General features: G+C 39.1%; 1 protein-coding gene across 3 annotated transcripts in view; it reads left to right on the top strand.

Moving 5' to 3' along the window:
* LOC124595801 overlaps window positions 1-23,842 on the top strand; it is a 285,104-nt gene that overhangs the window by 150,590 nt on the left and 110,672 nt on the right. For all 3 annotated transcript variants that reach the window (XM_047134690.1, XM_047134691.1, XM_047134692.1), the window contains exons 6-7: window positions 702-941; window positions 21,466-21,819. In XM_047134690.1, the coding sequence (XP_046990646.1) occupies window positions 702-941; window positions 21,466-21,819 (594 nt within the window). The remainder of the gene's footprint in view (window positions 1-701; window positions 942-21,465; window positions 21,820-23,842) is intronic.

Raw genomic sequence — 23,842 nt, 5'->3', positions numbered from 1 at the left:
CCAGTCACCAAATGAATAAAAAAAGTGAAATTTGCAACTTTGGACTGATTTTCCATTGAACTGATGTTTGTTTTGGTTTGCTCTTAAGAATGATTTTTCTGTTGCAACAATTCTGTGTAAGTTTCATGAGTGAATCAGCCCTTCAGTAACATCAAAGTATATTTTTAACTTCTTTATTATTGACCAACGTCTCACTTGATGGTTTATGCATTTGTATAAAACTGATAATTATAAGTTATCATAAAGTATATCATCCTAAACTACTATTTTGTTTTGTTAACATCTACAATACGTTATAATGTAAATTCAAAATATGAAATGAAGCTGACCCATATATTTCTGAATACAGACCATGATTAATTGATGTACCATTTAATGATTATTTTATGAGCAATAACTTCATATAAGTAAAACATTGAGCAGCCACTCTTCCCACTTTTGAAGTCCTAGCAAAATTTAAAACAAAATAACTGTTTTAAATCAAATTACAGTAATTTGAAACTCATAAACAAAATCTGAAGTTTTTGTTCAGTGACATTATTAATTAAAATTATAACAGTACTATATTATAAATCTATGCTGAGGACTGTGTACTTTTTTAATTGTGTGAACAGATGAGTACCAATAGTTTCAATCTTTGTATTTTATAAGAGAAATACATTTGAATGAACTCAGCTCGCTTATCATATGTTTCTTTTCAGAAGCTGCCTTTAGATTCAAAATTGAGGGGAAGAATTATGTTTCCTGCGTACAATTTATCCATAATGCTAGTATAAATGACAACTTTATGTTGTTTTATGACTGCATATGGCATGAAAATGATCTTTATGGAGAACAAATGAAAGTAGACTACTTCCTGAAAGACCAGAACAGAGATACTATGGAATTTGGAAGTTTCCACTTTATTCTTCCACAGTGTCACTTTAACGAGATAGGAGATCGTATGTATGATTTTATTTTACTTTTCATTTATTTTAAGTATGGTGGTTGGTTCTCCTGTAAACATAGACAGTTAATCAGTTTTTGACAGGAGTATTTAAAATGGATGTAATGCTATGCATCACTGCTAAATGGGTATTAACAGGAAATAGAATGGAAGTGCTTACCAGCAACATGAAAAACTCATATTTATACCCATGAAGGAGAGCACTAAACATTGCAACAGCAAGTGCTTTGTTGTCCTTTGAAGCATAACACTGTCACATGATGAATTTCTAGCAATGTTTACACAGTGATCAGAACATTTATTCAAGAATATACCATGCACACCAGTATTTTGTGACATTTATTTACATTAGTTTGTGCATGAATCAACGTTTTATCTAAATAAACCAAGAGCCGGTATAAATTCAGTGGTTTGGTCTTTTGTAGAAATCTGTGTTCTCTATGTAATTTTTTTAATATGTTACTTTAAAAATCTGGAACCACTAGATACAATAATTTTTTGTGGTCTAATGTGGGCAGACATGCACATTGAAGGTGGCGGTTGCTGAACACAATAATAAGGTAATGATTCTGGATGGTATGGGCGCTCGACAGTATACACAAAAATGAGGTACCACAAAAAAAGAAAAAAAAACCTACTGAACGGTATCTGAAATGAGAGAAATTAGATCACGGTTGATAAAAAGAAGTTCAGAAACAGAACATTTTCAGGAACACAATTGAGTATCACACATTTTCTGTGTTAAGAAAAAAGTCACTGCCCTCTGCATTCTTAACTGTTGAGGATTTTAGTAAAATAGGCTAGATACATTGTTTGTTGAAGCAGGTGACTAACATGTGATGTGATTAGGCAGCTAAAGAAGTCACCTGGTTTAGACTGACACAGCTGCAACATTTCAGCTTCTGCCTTGGTTTGGTGGTCTTTGGTGTCAACATACGAGTGTCAGGTTCAAGAAATGGAAAACTGATCCATGACTAATTTTCACCTTTTCCACTATTACCTAAATTGTGATGGACTGGTATTCAAGTGCAAGGCCCTCCACTCCAATGCTATTGCTGGTTCTTCACATAGAGATGGTCTGATTCTTTGTTCTTGATCAGTTGACTTGTCTGACCACACTGGAAGCATCTGCTGCCCCCCTCCTCCCTCCCCTCACCAACTGTTGTGTCATGTGGCAGGGAATTGTTGCTGTATACTTGTACAAACTCATTATGAATTATTGCAGCATTGTTCCCTTCTATATATAGAAAACAAATTACTGGCTGATACTCCACTGTATCAGTGAGCTGTGCCATTTTGTTGTGGCTCTTCTAGCAGTGTGATGTGGTATTGTGTCATGATGATCTTGATGTTTACCAGCACCACAGACATGTACCGACAAACAAACAAAAAAATTAAGTAAACTATTTTTCAAGGTGATGATTAAAGCTTAACAATTATGCCTCATGTGAGTATGCATATTAAAACATCCTAGAGTGTGATGACAGACTAAAAAAAATGTTCCAGACAGATGTTTTAGTTACCTTTCTCTCTCTGGAACCATGATTTGCATAATTGGGTACTCAGTCTAAACATTTCATTTAGCATCTCTAGCATACATATTAGTTTTGCATATAGGCCCATCATTTCCTTATGAATGAGAAAGGGGAACACATGAACATTATGGAAATGCTAGATCGCTACAATAATGAAAAAGACTGCTATATTTTAGCCTGAGGACAAAGCCTTGCTTCTGCATTAGAAAACATACACACATTTTTTTTTTGGACAAACTTTCTGACAGTGTGGTAGGTTTGCAAGGCAGGGCTTGGCAACTAAGATGGTAGGTTTCATTGAGGCTTTTGTAGTAGGGGTAGTGATTAGTGGTAGTCAAAGGTGAGAGTTTAAGATGAACAAATTGGAGAGTTTTTGGAGGTAGCATTGTGCTTGCTGCTCTAGTTCCTGAAAAGCAATTGTTTCAGTCTGCCAGATGCAATGCAGAAATTTTGTATTGCAGAGTTGGATAATTAATAGATGAAGAGGATGTATTGCAAAGAGGTTTGGGCCTCATTTATATGATTTTGCAGGACTAGGTTGGTGAGGACTATGGACTGATGGAATTTGAAAAGGTAGATGTTATTGTGGAATGAGGGGTATCTGCTGGAATTGGACAATTTGATGATAAGGCCTTTTGTTGGTGTGGATTCCATGAGCTATGCAGCAATACAGGAACAGTATGTGAAACTGGTTTCCAGCTGGGACAGGGAAACTTTTCTATATCAGCACAAATGAAAGGAGCAAGGATCCATGGTGGAGGATACAAAAAGTATAAAAACACATGGAAAAAAAAACACAAAAAGGGTGAAACAGTCATATAGTGGAAAAAGGTGAAACCTGAGGGAGTAAGGCATTTAGTACAAGATGAAAACAAACTGAAATCAATGTGAAAAACAAGGGATCAAAGAGAAAAATAAACAAAAAAAATGATAATAGTGGGATGCAGGTCTGTGGGTGGATATGTGTGAAGAGAAGTGGCAGCATGTGTAATTCTATTATATTATGTCAAGATGTGTGTGTTTGAATAAGGGAAGGTGGAGCAGGGGGAAGGGTGTGTTTATGTGAGGGATATAACGAAGTTTGTGTGGCCCAGGAAGGTACAGAAAAACATGCAAAAATTGTGAGGGTGAAGGGAGGTAGTGTGATCAATTTGAAGCTCCAGGAATAGTTGTATCAACAGAAAGAATGTGGGACATGAGATGCTAACCAACAGTTGGTGTGGTCACATAGCCTTGTGTTGCGCGTGGTTAAGATTGTTTATACTGGGTGGCATGGAAGTCAATTCACGTGCAGATTGGAAGGTGACAATCAAACATAGGAAAGAAGAGAAAGGAAAGGACAGACATTAAGTAAAGTAAAATGTTAGAGAATAATAACAAAGAGAAACTGCACTGGGTAGTGGGATGGATGGAAAGCTATTTGGCACATTTGATATTGAAACAAGATGTATCTGAAAATGTTGAGCATAGTACTTGTGGAGACAAAAAAAAAGTAACATTAAATTTGCTCCATCAAAATATCAGAGACTTAAAAAACAAAATTAATGAATTTCAGATCTGTTTAGATGAGTTACAGTCTACAAATCCTTTTGATATTATTTGTATTTCTGAACATCATTTAGGTAGTGAAATTGAAATGCTTAATATGGAAGGGTATACCTTAGCTCCAAAGTATTGTAGAAAAGGGATGGAGAAAGGAGGAGTTACCACTTACATTAGAAAGGGTCACAATTATAAAAACATTGACATTCTTAAATACTGTAGTGATCAGCATTTTTGAAACATGTGCCTCACAAGTAGAAACACACAAAGTAGAAATAATTATAGTCACAATATACAGGGCTCCAACTGGTAATTTCCAGCTATTCACGAAACAGCTTGATGCAATATTAAATGTCTTAACTTCTAAAAATAATGAACTCATACTAAGTGGAGATTCTAATTTAAATTTTCTGGAGGATAGTTACTCAAGATCCATACTAGAGTCTCTTACCACTTCTTATAATCTCATTCCCTTAGTACAGTTTCCAACCAGGGTTATGGGTACCAGCAGCACTGCTATTGATAACATTTTCATAGATACTACCACACTAGCAAATTGTAGTATAAATCCAATATTTAATGGCAGATCATGATGCCCAGTTTCTTACATTTAATATAGTGGGGTCTGATTCAACTAATAACAGGAAGGCAGAAACTATACGAATAATAAATGAAACATTTATTGAAGGTATAAAATACTGTTTGAGGAATACAGACTGGAAAGATGTATACAATTCACCTGCAGTAAATGAAAAATATAACTTTTTCTCTAATACAGTCATAGGTCACATTGAAAATTGCTGCCCTAAGAAAGTAATCAACGCAAATAGAGTAAATGTTTCAAAACCTTGGATTACGAATGGAATAAAAGTATCTGGCAAAACAAAAAGAAGACTGTACTTAATGTCAAGGAAAAACGATGACTGCAGAGCTAAATCACATTACAAATTATATTGTAAAATTTTAAACAAAGTAATCAGAACCTCAAAATGTATTTATTTTCAAGAAAAAATAAATGCCTCTAATAACAAGATAAAAACTATATGGAACATAGTAAAAAGTGAAACAGGAAAAACTAATCAGGCAAATGAGGAAATTATGTTAAATGTAAATAATGAGTTGATTAGAGATACCTCCAAAATTGCAGACACTTTCAACAACTTTTTCCTTTCAGTAGCAGACTACTTAGATTTCCATAGTTCCTCAAAAGACAGCTTAAAATATTTTAAAAATATATTTCCGCAGAAGTTTGACAAAATTCACCTATATCCTACCTCACCGAAAGAGATTTTTAATATTATTAGATCTCTTAAAAACAAATGTTCCAGTGGTTATAATGAAATCAGCACTACCATAATTAAATGTTGCTCCTCAGAACTTTGTGACATACTGAGTTACTTATGTAGTGAATCCCTACACAGTGGTACTTTTTCACATAGGCTTAAATATGCTATTGTCAAACCATTACACAAAAAAGGAGAGAAATCATCAGTGGAAAACTTCCATCCCATTTCATTATTGGCGATATTTTCAAAAGTGTTTGAAAGGGTTATGTATAATAGACTTTATAAACACTTAGTACAGAAAAATATTCTCATTCACAATCAGTTTGGATTTCGGAAAGGATTGTCAACTGATCAAGCTATATTAACTTTTACAGATGATATATTAGAATCAATAAATCAGAAGTTATTACCACTTGGAATATACTGTGATCTGGCTAAAGCTTTTGATTGTGTTAAGCGTGATATCCTTATATAAAAGTTAAAATATTATGGGATAACAGGAGTAGCAAGCTGTGTGTCTGTATCAGGCTTACCACATAACAATAGTCATTCAAAATATGAAACCATCAGACAAGGGGTTCCCCAGGGCTCTATTTTATGTCCCTTGTTGTTCTTATTATGTATTAATGACCTTCCATCTGCAGTGTCACAAAATGCAAATTTTGTCTTATTTGCAGATGATACAAGTATTGGTATAAAAAACGGTACGCGTGATCTCACTGACCAATCAGCTAATGAAACATTTGTAAGTGTCAATGGGTGGTTCACAGCAAATAGATTATCACTGAATTTTCACAAGACCCAGTACATGCACTTTAGTACCTCACAAAGAATACCTGACCATATAAGTATAATGCATTCAAACAATGAAATTAAAGCTGTAGATACTTTCAATTTTTTAGAGCTACAAACTGACCACAACCTAAATCGGAAAACTCACTTTCTAGACCTAATGAAACGCCTTAGTTCAGCTACATTTGCAGTATGCATGATAGCAGAAGTAGGCGATTTAAAAATGAGGAAGTTAGTTTATTTGGCCTACTTTCATTCACTGAGTTATGGAATCTTCTTTTGGGGAAACTCCTCTCACAAAGAGAACATTTTCAAAATTCAGAAATAAGTCATTAGAATTATATCTGGTGTCAGTCCTAGATCATCATGCAGAGACCTCTTTAAGAAACTTGGTATTCTAACTTCTTCTTCTCAGTACATATACTCATTGATGTACTTTGTCATTTCCAATATGTCTCTTTTTCCACAAAATAGTGCAAAACATGATTATAATACCAGAACCAAAAACAATCTGTATAAGAACTATAAAAGCTTAACATTAGTAAAAAAAGGAGTCAAATACATGGGTACTCATATATTCAATAACTTACCAGAGCATATCAAAGGTCTTGTAAGTGATAAAGATCGGTTTCAGAGTGAATTAAAGAACTTCCTGTTGGCCAACTCCTTCTGCTCCATCAATGAATATCTTCACAAGGATTATCGCTCACAGCCCCCGGTCTGCATTAGAATTGTACAATATCCATAAATCTGAGTAAGGGGGAAAAGAACTAGCTTTGATTCTTTCCACATCCCTGGGACTCCTCTCCAAGGGATTCATGGAAAATGATAAATGTAATGCGATTCTTGAGTTTCTCCCAGCGTATTTGATAATCAAAATATCCACGGGTGTGCTGCCGGTCTATAGTGTCCAATGGGCACAATATTTCGGCAATCATACATGTCGCCATCATCAGGTGAACTGACGGACAGAGATCCTGTGAACGTGCCGGCACGGAGATCCATACGCTATGGCTGCTCGGAGGGAACTGGGTTCGGTCTTTAGAAAAAAGAGATGGGGCCCCTCCACGCCCGCACCAACGTGGTGACCAAACCAAAAGTTCTACTGTCACCTCCGTTAACATGTTAGTTGTCTAGTAAGTGGATCACAGGATGCTGGGCTGTGATGTTGTCCGTGCGTCTGGGTAAGGCTACGCATTAACACGGTCCATCAGGTGATAGATAGTGGACGAAACGTGAGTGAGGGTAGCGATTTGAAGAGCAGAGGGAAAAAAGTGCCATGGCTCGTGCCGTGGGAAAAAAACCTCTGCGACAGTGGGATGGGTAGTAAGAGCAGTAGTGGCTTACTAGCTGCGATAGCTCATGCAAGGTTGGATTTGTTAGTATAGGTATCATGCATCATTACCATGACAAGCGATGGCGATGTGTCCCAGTTGCTGCTGCTGCTGCATTCCTGGAACAATCAAGATCGTTATACAGTAGTGGGAGATCGGCCATAGATCATCTCACTGTGTGGGGGATGTGTGGAGCTTGTTTGCATGCAGTGTACGGTACGGCTTCCCTGTGTGGTGCCAGTTATTCGGCAGTGTATTCCAGCTGGATATCCAGTAATGGCGTCTGATTAACAGGGGCTCGCCTGTGCCGTTATGTTTGCGTATGCTTGGCCATAGATGTTATGTCCTTACAAGTATATCTTTTGGTCTTTTATGTTTCCATCTATGGTTGTGGTCGTAGTTCCCCAGATTCAGAATAAACAGGTTCTGCGAATGTCTGGAGTTTCTGTATAGTCTTGTGGTGAGTTTGTGGATTACCTCCGTGAGAGTCTCAAGTCGGTATTCCCGGTGAAGGTCCGCGATGCGTGTGTATCGTGGAGCATTGCTTATGATTTTGAGTACTTTGTTTTGTATGAGTTGCAGACGGCGCAGGCGTGTAGGTGCAGCGTATCCCCAGACAGGAGCTGCGTACCTCATCAGGGGTCGGATAAGTGTCATGTACATGGACCTCGACACCCTTCTGTTCAGTGTGCTACGCCTGTTGAGCATAGGATAGAGCTGTTTGAGCCTCGCGCTAGCTCGGTTGGTCATGTGTTGTATGTGGTCCCCCCAGAGTAATTTCCGGTCCAGCCAGACACCGAGGTATTTGACTTTCTCGCGGAAACGTATTGGACGTGCATGTAGAGTTATTGGTCTGCAGTAGCGGTGTTTGCGCAGTTGCTTCGGTCTTCTAGTGAACAGAACGGCTTCGCACTTGTTGACGTTTACTCTAACACGCCATTTCTCCAACCAAGGCTCGGCCACTCTGAGTGCTGGGTTTGGTCGCGGCGGCGGCCGATTTAAATACCCTCCGCCCGCGGCGCGCTCCCTCCGCCGTCCGCGCCCCGTGCCACGGTTGCGCGGTGGAACAGATTGCGACGGCATGGAGAATACTACGAACAAACGGAGGGAGTCGCCATGGGTAGCCCACTCTCACCGGTGGTAGCGAATTTGTACATGGAGAACTTCGAGGAGGAAGCCCTGTCATCATCCGTATGGAAACCTACTTGCTTTTTCCGTTACGTGGACGACATGTTCGTCATCTGGCCACATGGTATGGATAAACTCCTTGACTTCCTTACACATCTAAACTCCATACACCCCAACATCAAATTCACTATGGAGACTGAAACGGAGGGTAAATTACCTTTCCTTGACGTCTTGGTCAAGAGAAGGGCTGACGGCACCCTAGGTCATGGGGTGTATCGGAAGACTACGCACACTGATCTGTATTTGCACGCAGACAGCTGCCACCACCCATCACAGAGGAATGGGGTACTTAAAACTCTAGTACATAGGGTGCGCACTATCTATGATGCAGAGAGTCTACCCCAGGAATTGGAACATCTGAGAACTGTATTTCGAAAAAATGGGTACTCAGAGTGGCAGATTCAACATGCTCTCCGCCCAACCACTGCAGCACAACCTGTTGAGATGGATGAAGTCACGAGGGAGGAGGTAGGCACTGCATTTATTCCATACACAGGCGCACTCTCGGGGAAAATCGCCCGCATTCTGAAGAAACACCGGGTCAGAACTGTGTTTTGTCCTCCAAATAAAACTCGTGCACTGGTGGGGAGCGCCAAAGATGACCTCGGTTTGAGGAAGGCCGGCGTGTACCAGATTCCTTGTCAATGTGGCAAGTCGTATATTGGTCAGACTATGCGTACCCTCAAGGATCGATGCCGTGAACACCAGAGGCACACTCGACTGATGTATCCGAGCAAGTCGGCGGTCGCTGAACATTGTGTGTCAGAAAATCACGCCATGGAGTATGACCACACAAGGATTCTAGTACAGACGTCGAGATACTGGGACAGCATTGTTAGAGAGGCCATCAAAATTCACACCAATGACGACCTCGTAAACCGTGACTGTGGCTATAATCTTAGCAAGGCTTGGGAACCAACGATTGGGTTAATCAACAGTAAATCGAGCAAAAGTATAGTTGTGACGACCAGGGTGGACAGAGCCATCACTCCGATGTCATCTCAGACGCCGTCGCAATCTGTTCCACCGCGCGACCGTGGTGCGGGGCGCGGACGGCGGAGGGAGCGCGCCGCGGGCGGAGGATATTTAAATCTGCCACCGCCGCGACCGAACCCAGTTCCCTCTGAGCAGCCATAGCGTACGGATCTCCGTGCCAGCATGTTCACAGGAGCTCAGTCCGTCAGTTCACCTGATGATGGCGACATGTATGATCGCCGAAATATTGTGCCCGTTGGACACTATAGACCTGCAGCACACCCGTGGATATTTTGATGATAAATGTAATGTAATGTAAATGTCTGATGATGGCCTTGTAAGCTGAAAACTGGTTAACGCAATGAATTGATACTGTAGAACAAATGCAAATTAGTGCTTTTCATTCATTATAATGTTGTTCTACTAAGAACTGATGGACAATTCAGTTAACATGATGTTAACTACATGACTGCAATAAAGGATTCAAATAAGAACAAATAAATGCACTGAACCAATCTGAAGAGCTGTCTGGTAATTTTGCAATTTTTTTTTTAGGAGAAACAGCTTTATAACTTCAGTAATTATAAAACCATATCTTCCCTTTCAGCAAGAGTGAATATGCATGACATCTCCATAGATAACTTAAATGGCAAGTGTGCAAAAACCATCCAACCTAAATACAGCTGAAAAGTATTTTAGAATTAATCATGGGCATTAAATGTGTGAACCATAACATTATCAACATTATTTGTAATTTACAATAAATAATATTTGAAAGCAATGAAAAAGTATGCCTGCAGATGTAACTTTATCAAATCTGAAAAGCAACAAAATGGTTTCATTTACAATGAAATCATTTAAGCTTTTGGCAAAAAGGTCTTCTTCTTAAGCAGAAAACACACACTTTCATGCAAGCACATATCACAGAAACACATGAATACTGTCTCTGGCCACCGGGGTTGGCCTGGGAGTGACTGTGGTTGATGGCAGAAGCAGGGGTAACAGGATCGGGGTGAGGGAGGGTGTAGTGTTGCTTCTGGGAGCATACAGGGATGTGGTGGGGATGGGGTAGGGTCGCTAGATACAGCAGGAGGTTTGACCTTTTTTTTGGGGGGGGGGGGGAGGAGGGGGGGAGGCAGGGGTGGAAAAGGAGAGAAGTAGAGGACGAGAAAAAGGTTAGTGGATGCTTTGGTGGAATAGAAGGTTGTGCAGTGCTGGAGTGGAAGCAGGGAATGGGGTAGGTGTGTGGAGGACAGGGAATAGTGAAGGTTGAGACCAGGGGGATTACAGCAGACTTCCCACCTGCGCAGTTCAGAAAAGCTGGTGTTGGTAGGAAGGATCAAGATGGTGCAGGGACTGTGGAGAGTCAGTGGAAGAAATGGCTGATTTCTTTTATACATGAGGGTAGGTTACAAGTTATGAGCTGAAGGTTTTGGTCCATGAGAACAAAGCTTCTCTCAGTGGAGACACAATAACCAGCCACCTTGGAGTGCCCTGGGTGGATGGGTTTATGGACTTTACGAAACACTTATAATGTAGATGTGTGGGGAGTGGCAGGGGTGAGGAGAGAGACAGCCTCAGGGGAAAGGTCCTGGGCCTGGGAATTTGAGGAGAGACTAGATATCCTGTTGGATTTCTGGAATGGGGTCACTGTGGCAGTGGACAAATCTGACATCTGGTGAAGTTCTTTTATGTCCACATCAACATCTATACTCTGCAAATCACCATGAGGTGCATGGCTGGGGTACATCCCATTGTCCCAGTTGTTATGATTTCTTCCTGTTCCAATCTTGTATGGAGTGCGGGAATAATAATTGTTTGAATGTGTGCAGTAATTATTCTAATCTTACCCTCACAATCCCTATGTGAGTGATACATAGGGAGTTGTAGTATATTCCTAGAGTAATCATTTAAAGCTGGTTCTTGAAATTTTGGTAATAGACTTTCTCAGGGTAGTTTATGTCTATCTTCAAGAGTTTTCCAATTCAGTTCCTTCATTATCTCTGTGGCACTCTCACAGGGATTAAACAAACTTGTGACTATTCATGCTGCCCTTCTCTGTATACATTTAGTTTCCCCTGTTGGTTCTATCTGGTATGAGTCCCACACACTTGAACAATATTCTACAATGGGTCACATGAGTGATTTGTAAGCAATTTCCTTTTGCAGACTGATTGCACTCACTCAGTATTCTGTCAATATATTGAAATCAACCACCTGCTTTTCCCACGATTGCATGTATGTGGTCATTCAATTCCATACCCCTACAAAGTGTTACACCCAGGTATTTGTATGAGTTGGTTGATTCCAGCAGGGACTCATTGATATTGTGGTCATCAGATACTACATTTTTTCGTTTTGTGAAGTGCAACATTTTACATTTCTGAACACTTAAAGTAAACTGCCAATCTCTGCACTACTTTGAAATCTTATCAAGATCTGACTGAATATTTATGCAGCTTCTTTCACACAGTACTTCATTGTAGATAACTGCATCATCTGTAAAAAGACTGATTTTACTATTAATATTACTCTCAAGGTCATTAATATACAACTTGAACAGCAGGTGTCCCAACATACTTTCCTGAGGCATACCTGAAGGAAGCTTCTACATCTAACAATGACTCTCCATAAAAGATAACTTGCTGTCTCCTCCCTGCTAAAAAGTTCTCTGTTCTGTCACAAATTTCACTTGATACCCCATATGATCATATATTTGACAATAAGCATAGGTGTGGTACTGAGCAAAATCAAGAAATACAGCATCTACTTGATTGCCCTGACCCAAAGCTTTTAGTATGGCATGTGAGAAAAGTGCGAATTGGGTTTCACATGGTCAATGTTTTTGGAATCCATGCTGGTTGGCATGGAGGAGGTCACACTCTTCAAGATACCTCATTATATTTCAGCTCAAAATATGTTCTAAGATTCTACAACACATTGATGCAAAGATACTGGACAGTACTTTTGTAGACCACTCCTAATACTCTTCTTGCAGGTGGGTGTGGCCTGTGCCTCTTTCCAAGAACTGGGCATGGTGTTTTGTTCAGGGGATCTACAATAAATTACAGTTAGAAGCAGGGCTAACTCAGCCACAGATTCAGTATAGAATATGCCAGGGATTCCATCAGGGTCTGGAGCTTAATTCAATTTTAATGATTTCAGCTGTTTTGCAACACCATGGAGTAATTCTCCTGGGTTTTCCTTTGCAAAGGAACATTTGAAAATAGAGTTAACCATATCAGCTTTTGCTTTGCTCCCTTCAGTTCCAGTTCCTGTCTCATTCATTAGGATAAATGATAATTAATTGAAACCCTCGGCTGCTGACAGGTGTTGTTGATATACCTTGATGGGGAAAGCTGAAAATGTGTGCCCCAACTGGGACTCAAACCTGGGATCTCCTGCTTACGTGGCAGGGGGCACCGAGGACACAGATGAATAGTGCAACTGCAGGGACATATCCCTTGCACACTTCCCGTGAGACCCACATTCCCAACTGTCCACAATCTACGTACATAATGTACCTAATAGATATTCGCCCATCTACTCATTACGTGCGCACACTAAGGTGACGATTCTCGTAAGAGTTCGGGCAACCTGTGTGCATTCACACAGACAAAGATCAATGGCTGGATAGCCTTTAACTATATATATGAAGATAGTAAATGTTCTTGAAAGGACAGATACCATTGATGAACATGCAGATTCTCTAGAATAAATGATAATTAATTGAAACCCTGAGCTGCTGATGCGTGTTGTTGATATACCTCGATGGGGACAGCAGGAGATCCTGGGTTCGAGTCCCCGGTCGGGGCACACATTTTCAGCCGTCCCCATCGAGGTATATCAACAACACCTGTCAGCAGCTGAGGGTTTCAATTAATTATCATTTATTCTAGAGAAGCTGCACAGTCATCAATGGTATCTGTTCTTTCGAGAACAGTTACTACCTTCATTCATCAGGAACTGGACACTAACTTTGGTGCCACCAACAGCCTTTACATATGACCAGAATTTCTTTGGGTTCTGTGAAAGATCACTTAACAATATTCTGCTACAGTAGTCAATGAATTCACCACCCATTGCTCTCTTGACAGCCAAATGTGTTTCATTCAGCAGCTCTCTATCTATGGCACTATGATTTGTTTACACCTATTATGCAGTAACTTCTGTTTCTTTAGAAGTTTCTTTACAGTGACTGTAAACCTTGGAGGGTTGCTCCCATTATGAAGTGTTCTACTGGGTATGTATCTATTCTGTGCGTGGTCAACTATTCTTTTAAACTTGGGCCAAAGGTTCTCTACATGCTCCTGCAAGGTGCATTCCACTGACCCCTGGTCACAGGAGAGCCTGTAAAGCCTGGTGTCAAGAACACAGTACATGGTCATTGGAACAGTGGTCCTGGGTTATGTTCACTGACGAGTCCAGGTATAGTCTGAACAGTGATTCTTGCCGGGTTTTCATCTGGCATGAACCAGGAACCAGATACCAACCCCTTATTGTCCTTGGAAGGGACGTGTATGGAGATCGTGGTTTGATGGTGTGGGGTGGGATTATGATTGGTGCGCGTACACCCCTGCATGTCTTTGACAGAGGAACTGGTAACAGGTAATTTTGCACCAGTATGTCCACCTTTTCAGGGGTGCAGTGTGCCCCGCCTTCCTCCTGATGGATGATAATGCACGGCCCCACCAAGCTGCCATCGTGGAGGAGTACCTTGAAACATAAGATATCAGGCAAATGGAGTGGCCTACCTGTTCTCCAGACCTAAACCCCATGGAGCACGTCTGGGATGCTCACGATCAACGTATTGCTGCATGTCTTTAAACCCCTACAACACTTCAGGAGCTCTGACAGGCATAGGTTCAAGAATGGGAGGTTATACCCCAGCAGCTGTTCGACCCTCGATCCAGAGTATGCAAATCTATTGTGTGGCCTGTGTACATGCGCATGGTGATCATATCCCATATTGATGTCAGGGTGCATGCACAGGAAACAGTGGCATTTTGTAGCATGTGTTTCAGGACGGTTTTCTCAACTTATCACCAATACCATGGACTTACAGATCTGTGTCGTGTGTGTTCCCTATGTGCCTATGCTATTAGCACCAGTTGTGTGTAGTAGCATGTTGTGTGACACCACATTCTGCAATTATCCTAATTTATGAGCATGAGTGTATATACCTCCTCATGAGCCCTAATTTCTCTTATCTTATATTTGTGGCCTTTAAGTAAAATTAATGGTGGTGGCAGTAGAATTGTTCTTTAATCAGCTGCAAATGCTGATTCTCTAAATTTTTCCAATAGCATTCCTCCAAAAGAACACTGCCTTCCCTCCAGGGATTCCCATTTGAGATCCTGAAGCATCTCTGTCAAGCTTGCTTGTAGATTGGACCTACCAGTGACAAATCTAGCAGCTTGCCCTGAATTGCTTTGATGTCTTCCTTTACTCTGACCTGATGGGAATCTCAAACAGTTGACCAGTACTCAAGAATGGGTCGCACTGGTGTTCTTTATGTGGTCTCCTTTACAGGTGAATGACACTTTCCTAAAATTCTCCCAATAAACCAAAGTTGACCATTTGCCTTCCCTATTTCAATCCTTGCATGCTCATTCCATTTCTTATCGCTTGGAAGCATTATGCCAAAATATTTAACCCTTTGGCTGCTGCAGCTGCACGTCCTGTTGGCCTTGAGATTCCCAATACATTTACCTGTGCTAACAGCCATTTCTGTGGACTGCCGTCTGTGCCTAAGCTCTTCGTTGAGCCAACTTTGCCCTGTGATGAATATTTCTGGAGTCAGTGTGAACACAGCTGTCTGGAAGTCTGAGTGTGATTGCCAACATTACAAATAAACACAATGTATCTGGATACTTATTCTATAGCTTTGAATCTGGGGATGAATTGCTTGACAGATATGATATACACAGTGAAACTGCTTATGCTATGAACATGTAACTCCTCATGAAAGGCTTTCTTTCATTTGCAAATAGTTCTTGCAAATCATCATAAGGTCTCTGTACACATCTGAGTTTCATTTGACATACTGATACTTAATTATCAGCTTTTTGTACACACCTTATGATATAAACACTGGAGAATCCATAATGATTAAACATTGATGTTCATTTGTACTAGCACAATAATTCAACAGCAAACAACTTTCAAGGTAAGCATCGGGATACCGAGACCCACTTTCAAAACTAATCACTATATTTTGATATGATTAATGCAATGAATTATACCCAGGGAAACTTCAAAACCAAAAAGCCAATGTTTCTGAATTCATTTTATTCAGGACACAATTGTTGTTATACAGTAGGAATAAATGATGATGTATAACTATTATTTAAGAATTCCATAAGGAAATACTAAAGCATCTACACTACCTAATTAAACATTACCTTCCATTCCTAATGACCTTTTGTGCCTCATGTGTGCAACTGACCATCATGTAATGAAGTTAATCTTCATATATTGTATAAAAGAAAAGTTCAGAAAAGTTGTCCAGAAAATTGGAAAATTCTGGAAATACTGAAAGAGCTTTTTTCTATGGGATTTTCATGATTTTCATTATTCATGATTGAAATGATCAATATGAATAATACTCCTTTTGTTTTGTTCATTATGGTCTTGGACTTGAAGCATCCAGTCTGCATTTGTCAGCTCGGACTGGATGTTTTACATGTTCTTACATAACGTGTTTGTCTGTGCAGTAATTCATCTGGAGAGGCTCTTCAAGCTCAGATAATATGTTTTTGTTTATTTATTTATTTTTTACAGTATTATATTTCCCATCCTTCTTTCTCATTCAGGCTTCAGATCAGCAGTGGCAAAGTTAAAAATGTTTTTTTAAGTTTTTGTACTTATTTTTCATTTTTTTGGTTTTTTTTAATTTTTTAATTTTTAATTAATTTTTTCAGAAGTAAGGGCTTAACTTTATCTTCCAGATGTAGCAACTTAGCTGTAAGTTCTTCTTTGTGTGGTATGTTTCCAAACATGGTACAACACACAAGAGTACATTGCATGTTTTGCATTCATTTTTCATTTCTTGCCACATATTCTGTTTTCAGCAGACTTCATATCTACATCATAGTCTACATTTCTTGGACTGGTCACTTGGAACAACATTCAGAAAGTGCCTTCCAGTAAATTGCAGAGGATTCTCGTCATCAGAGCATCTTCCTTTCCTATCTCTTCTCCATTCTGTAGCAAATTTTTCCACAAGTTCTTGTACCAGATGTAATGAAAATCTGCTAATGGTAGCTTTCTCCCTCTTGTCAATGATCTGTAAAGAGCATCAGTATTCAAAACACAAGGGTCCACAATGCAGAAAAAAAGAACTTTTTGTATCATTTAACAGATTTATGCACAGATCCATCTGAGCTTAATAGCATGTCAGAATGTTCTACTGCATTCATACTTGCATTGTAGTCGACAACACATTGAAGCTTCATTACTATCTCACCAGTCTTCATGTCTGTCTTTCCCATGCCACATGTATCTATAGTGTTCCATCAACACTTCTCTCATGTTGCACCACTTGATGGCAAGCACTGTGTCAGTTGACATAAACTTAACTTCTCCTCACCCATTGCTACATACAGTATGCATGCTGCTGTTCTATGGTTGTCAAGCCAGAGGAACAAGTCTGGGCCTGTATGCCAATTGTTCTCATTCATTGTATAGCTTCATTAGTGTTGTCATTATATCACCAGATTTCCTCAAATTATGGACTTCAATTTCTGACTTCAATTTCTGTTGTTGTGCCTGTGTATACAATGAAATCCAAGATGTATCCAGTTTTACAGTCGGACAGCACAAATGTTTTGATTCCAAATCTACTTCGTTTCAAAGGAATGAATTGTTTAGAAGATAAGCAACCTTTGAACAACAATAGGCTTTCATCGACACAGAGCTTTTTGAATAGATTAAACACGATGTTGAATGCCACACAAACTGTATCAATTATTTTCCTAATTTTAAACAAATTGTCATCTCCACAAATGGCCGAGTTGTCACTAAAATGCAACATTCTCAAAGTAACAATATGATCATGGGACATAGCTTTGCTGAAAGTTGGAGTGCTCAAAAGTACAGGGTAATTATAACTAAAGTTAAACTTTCAAACTGCTGTAGAAGTAACACCACTGGTCACAATGACGTAAAATTGCAACAAAATATTATCGGAGATGGGGGAAAACATATGGTAGAAGAAAAATAAATAGTTAGAAAATATAGCAATAGATGGTGCTGTAAGCATAATAATTTAATAGTGGTCAACTACAAATTACAAATGAATCTTACAACAATGCCTTACGTATACATTTGACATTAAACAAACTGTACTACTCAGTGTGCATGGGCGTACAGGTGTGATACTGTTAGTTATTAAAGCTCATCCACCATGGCTTGGTCATATCACATTGGATGGGAAAAATCGGTTTTTAATTGTCCGGAGGCCAAAAACTGCATATAAAACATCAATCACATCAGTTTTTAATTGTCCTGAGGCCAAAAACCACATTAACAGCATCAATCAAAATCAAATCTGATTATTAATTTCCATGTGACTGGTGCAAAACATATTCAATATGCTGTTCACCATTTTCTGCAACAAGTTGAAATCGAGAAACAGCATGTTCCACAGCTGATTGAAGTGTTTCAGGGGTCACATTGAGAATGTGTTGCGCAATGCATGCCTTCAGTGCAGATAAGTTTGCAATCAGAACACTGAACACGTCTTTCAGATATCCACACAGCCATAAATCACACAGATTAAGATCAAGTGATCTGTAGGGAAACGGAGGCTGATAATTCTAGCATTTCCAAAATGGCACAGCTGTTTAACTGGATTTGCAATGGACGGAGGTGTACCATCTTGCATAAAAATGATCCCATCCACACATCCTTGCTGTTGGAGAGCTGGAATGATGTGGTTGTGCAAAAGACACTCATAGTGCTTACCAGTGATGGTACAGGTAACAGGACTGGAAGCACCTCTCTCTTCAAAACAATATGGCCCTATGATAAGTAATGCCATAAACCTGCACCTCACAGTGACCTTTTCAGGGTGAAGTGGTACTGGTTGATTTGCGTGTGAATTTTGTGTTGACCATATTCGACAATTCTGTGTATTGACATATCCTGTCAGATGGAAGTGGGCTTCGTCTGTCCACAAAATCTTCCACAGCCAATCATTGTCCATTTCCATCCAAGCAAGAAATTCTAAAGCAAAGGTGTCTTGCTGGCAGGTGAACAGGAAGCAACTTGTGCACATGTTTAATTTTGAATGGATAGCAAGAAAAGATGTTTCATAGGATTTTACACACTGTGCCCAAGAGTATGTCCTATGTTCGAGCAGTTCTCCATGCACAACACATTTGCACAACACCACTTGTTTCCTCCTGCATTGCTGTGGTCTTTGCTTCCACTGACATTGAGTCAATTTGTTTCCTCCCTCTACCAGGTTGCACACCAAAAGAACCTGTCTTTTGAAGTTCCCAAATCATTTTCTCCAGATCCACGGCAGTCATTGGACCTATGCTTTTTTTTCAAACCTTTCAGTGTCTGGAACTTCTGGAGAGCAGCGTTTGCAAAGTCACCATTCTTGTAATACAGCTTTACAAGCAGGGCACAATCCTGCATTGAGACAGTCATGGCAATTGTCGCAGATGTGAAAGGAGGAAAAGCCGTGCACCTGGCATGTTTATAGCAACTTCACTGGGTCATGTGCATGATAGGTGTTTTCATTTATGTTTTGTGACACATACAGCGCCATCTACTGATCAATTTTCACACTGTAGTGTTGTGGAGTGTATTTGAGAAGTTGCAGTGAGCAGTGAAGTAGATCCCCCCCATGTGGAAAGTTTTTAGAGTTTGTTAGTGTGTTCCTGTAGCAGGTTACCAATACAGATTGATTTGCTGAGGATGTGATTCATCATCTCGTTTACGTTTATTATCATGGAATGGAAACTCTGAAACTCACAATGGTATTGGTCATGCTTATGGAATCATTTCTTTTTCAAGGCAGTTCTACACAGTACTGGTTTATCTAGGATTTTACTGTGGGCACTTCTATGGCTGTAAGCTGTTGATCGAGATGTATAACATAGCTTAATCATGATGCCAATTTTCTTAAGCCAGATCTGTGTGGCATGAATATCTTCAATGTAGTTTGGCTTGACGAGATGTGGGTCAGTTTTGGTCATGTTATCAAGCAAGGCTGGAAGGGTGACACAAGTAAAGGAACAATGACAATGCCTTATGGCAATGCAGTCAGACTTATTCTTTGTCATCCAGGCACCTACAAGGTTTTCTCTTGAAAGGTCTCCTGATTATTAAATCAAATGAGACAGGAGATTATCAGGAAGAAATGAGCCATGTTATGTTTACAAAGAGATTTATAGAATCACTAAATAAAAGATCTGGGAAAATTATCATCAGTTATTCTAGATGATGCACCTTACCACTCAGTTTGTGATGGTTCTCTCCTTCTTGATACAAGCTTCTTATTTGTTTCGGGGGGATCCCCACCTTCCACCAGATTTCTCCTGTGAAATGACTTAGTATTAGCACCATATGTGAGTGATGGTAACAGTAATGTCAAATTGTGAGTTATATACCTTTCTTGTTGGATGTGTTGAGTCAGTTTTTGGTAAATAACTTGACACTAATATTCTTAACTTCAATTTATTTCAAAGATAAATCAGTCACCACATAACCAGTCACCAATGGCCTCTGCCAGTATGCCTTTGTGTCTTTCAAGCAATTGGAATGTGATATTACATTATTAAATGCTCACTTGTCAGTTATAATTGCCTTTTCTACTTGAAAATGACTTAACGTAGTTTGTTACATTGGAATTTATCTAACTTTTTCTTCCATATAAAATAATGGCATAATGTAATACTTTTCCTGATGAAGACTAGTGCATTTTACATTCCTCCTAATTTCACTTTTATATTATTTAATCTCGGCCACGATCAGGCTTCAACAGTTGCCCAACTGTATACAGTGATTCATCATATAAGTAAAATTGTAAACAATTCAGTTTTTATATATAAACTAAACTTTGTATTGTGGATTTATGTTATGGAAACAGTGAAGTATCCTATACATGGATATTTTTAGCTTATCGTATACATGCATATTTTTGACTTTCACCCTAAATTAGCACATTTATGAAAAATAATTTCAGAATAAAAAAGTCTCATATTATCACTCAAAATACGTTATTAAAAAACGCAAAACCACGTGGATAAGCTAAAATCCCAAAGAATGGAAATCCAGGATGGAATGTAACAATATTATGAAAAAGATAGTTGTTACTCACCATAGGGGAGTTGTCCAGTTACTGATAGGCACAACAGAAAGAGTGTCACAAAATGAGCTTTCGGCCAACAAAGCCTTTGTCGAAAAAAGACAACAGACACACACGTGCACACACACACACACACACACACACACACACACACACACACACACACACACACAAAATATGACCACAGTCTGTTGCAGCTGAAGCCAGAGTTGCATTTGCAAGTGTGTGTGTGTGTGTGTGTGTCTGTGTTGTCTTTTTTCGACAAAGACCTTGTTGGCCAAAAGCTCATTTTGTGATAGTCTTTATGTTGTGCGTATCTACAACTCAGCATCTACGCTAAATGGGGAGTAGCAACTACCCTTTTCATAATACTGTTAAAATCCCAAAGAGACCGTCTCCTGACTCTTTTGGAAAATAAGAAATATCTGCATGTATCAACTACTTCACTAATCCATTGTACCAGGTTCTTCATTAAACTGTAGCTATGGCTTACGTTTCAAAGTATTTTATTTTTCTTATGCTTTTTAATTTTTTTTTGTTACAGATGTTTTAGATATTTCAAGACATCAAACTTTTATCTATGTTGATGAAAAAGCATTGTCATTTTCAACAATCCATATCCAGAAAATGCCTGTGGATTACCAAGTCAGCTCTTACATTATAAAAAAATGTCACACTTGTCAAAGTAATTTAAACAAAACACTTGAATGTTCAAAGGCATACTGTACTACTGAAGAAAAAATCAAGACAGATATAAATGAGGAAGAGATTGTGTTAAAAGTACCAAATAGTGGAAATGAGACTTGCTTCTATGTCACTGTAGAAGCTGTTTGTCATAATTGCTCTACCAGTAACTGGTGTGTGGCTCGGTCTGTTTTGTTGATACCAAGCAAGACAGGTAAGTGTCAGTAGATGATGTGAAAGACAAAGGTGTAGAAGGCTGAGGCAAGAAATAAAATCATTAGTCAATATTATAAATTTTACAACTGTGATTTTAAAATGTTAAATTAGTGAGAAATATGCTCGACATGAGCCAAATACCTTGTGGCCTATGTATAAATGTTTAATCATTAGCGATCATATTGAAATGTCAAATATTTTTTGAAGCGTAGACAGTGTTAGACTGATTGATTAAATTTCCAAAAGAAGTTTTTAGGCATAAGATAATGAACCTCCCATGAACCACATACTTTGCCATTGGTGGGGAGACCTGCATGCCTCATTGATACAGATAGTCATATGGTAAGTGCAACCACAATGGAGGGGTATCTGTTGAGATACCACACAAACATCTGGTTCCTGAAGAGGGGGCACAGCCTGTTGCAGGGGCAACAGTCAGATGATTAATTGATCTGGCTTTGTAGCATCAATGAAGACAACCTTGCTGTACTGGTGCTGTGAATGGCTGAAAGCAAGTAGAAATACATCCTTAATTTTTTCCAAGGGGATTCAGATGTGCTGTATGGTTAAATGATGATGATAGCATCCTTGTGGGTAAGATGTTCTAGAGCTAAAATAGTTCCCCATTCTGATCTCGGGCTGGGACTACTCAGGAGTATGTCATTATCAGGAGAAAGAAAACTGGAGTTCTGCAGATTGGAGTATGGAATGTCAGATCCCTTAATTGGGCAGGTAGGTTAGAAAATTTAAAGAGGGAAATGGATAGGTTAGAGTTGGATATAGCGGGTGTTAGTGGCAACAGGAACAGGACTTCTGGTCAGGTGACTACAGGGCTATAAATGCAAAATTAAATAGGGGTAATGCAGGAGTATGTTTAATAATGAATAAGAAAATAGGAACACTGATAAGCTACTACAAACAGCATAATGAATGGACTATTATTGTCAAGATAGACACAAAGCCCACATCCGTCACAATAGTACAAGTTTATATGCTAGCTAGCTTCACAGATGATGAAGAGACTGGAGAAATGTATGATCAGATAAAAGAAATTATTCAGATAGTTTAGGGATATGAAAATTTAATAGTCAAGGGGGACTAGAATTCAATAGTATGTAAAGGAAGGAAAGGAAAAACAGTAGATGAATATGGACTGGAGAAAAAGAATGAAACCGGGAACTGCCTGGTAGAATTTTGCACAGAGCATAATTTAATCATCACTAACACAGTTTAAGAATAATGAAAAAAAGTTGTATATGTGGAAGAGATATGGAGACGCTGGCAGATTTCAGACTGATTATATAATGGTCAGACACAGATTTGGGAACCAGATTTTAAATCATAAGACATTTCGAGGCACAGATGTGGACTCTGATCAGAATTTATTGGTAATGAACTGTAGATTAAAACTGAAGAGATTGCAAAAAGGTAGGAAATTAAAGAGATGGGACCTGGATAATCTGAAAGAACCAGAAGTTGGTGAGAGTTTCAGAGGGAGCATTAGGGATTGATTGACAAGAACGGGGGAAAGGAATATACTAGAAGAAGTATAGGTAGCTTTGTGAGATGAAAAAATGAAGGCAGCAGAGGATCAAGTAAGTAAGAAGATGAGGGTTAGTAGATATCCATGGGTAACACAAGAGGTATTTAATTTAATTGATGAAAGAAGAAAATACAAAAAGGCGCTAAATGAAGCAGGTGAAAGGGAATACAAACATCTAAAAAATGAGATTGACAGAAAGTGCAAAATAGCTAAGCAGGGGTGGCTAGAGGACAAATATAAGCACTTAGAATCATATATTAGCAGTGAAAAGACAGATACTGCCTACAGGTAAATTAAAGAGACCTTTGGAGAAAAGAGAACCTTCTGTATGAATATAAAGAGCTCAGGTGGAAAACAGAAAGCTGATAGGTGGTAGGAGTATATAGAGCTGTACTTGAGGGTAATATTATAGAAATGGAAGAGAACATAAATGAAGATGAGATAGGAGATATGATACTGCACAAAGAATTTGATAGAG

Source organism: Schistocerca americana, chromosome 2 (assembly GCF_021461395.2).
Source record: "Schistocerca americana isolate TAMUIC-IGC-003095 chromosome 2, iqSchAmer2.1, whole genome shotgun sequence".
In the NCBI taxonomy this organism is placed as follows: Eukaryota; Metazoa; Arthropoda; class Insecta; order Orthoptera; family Acrididae; genus Schistocerca; species Schistocerca americana.
This window is presented reverse-complemented; position numbering and strand designations above follow the sequence as displayed.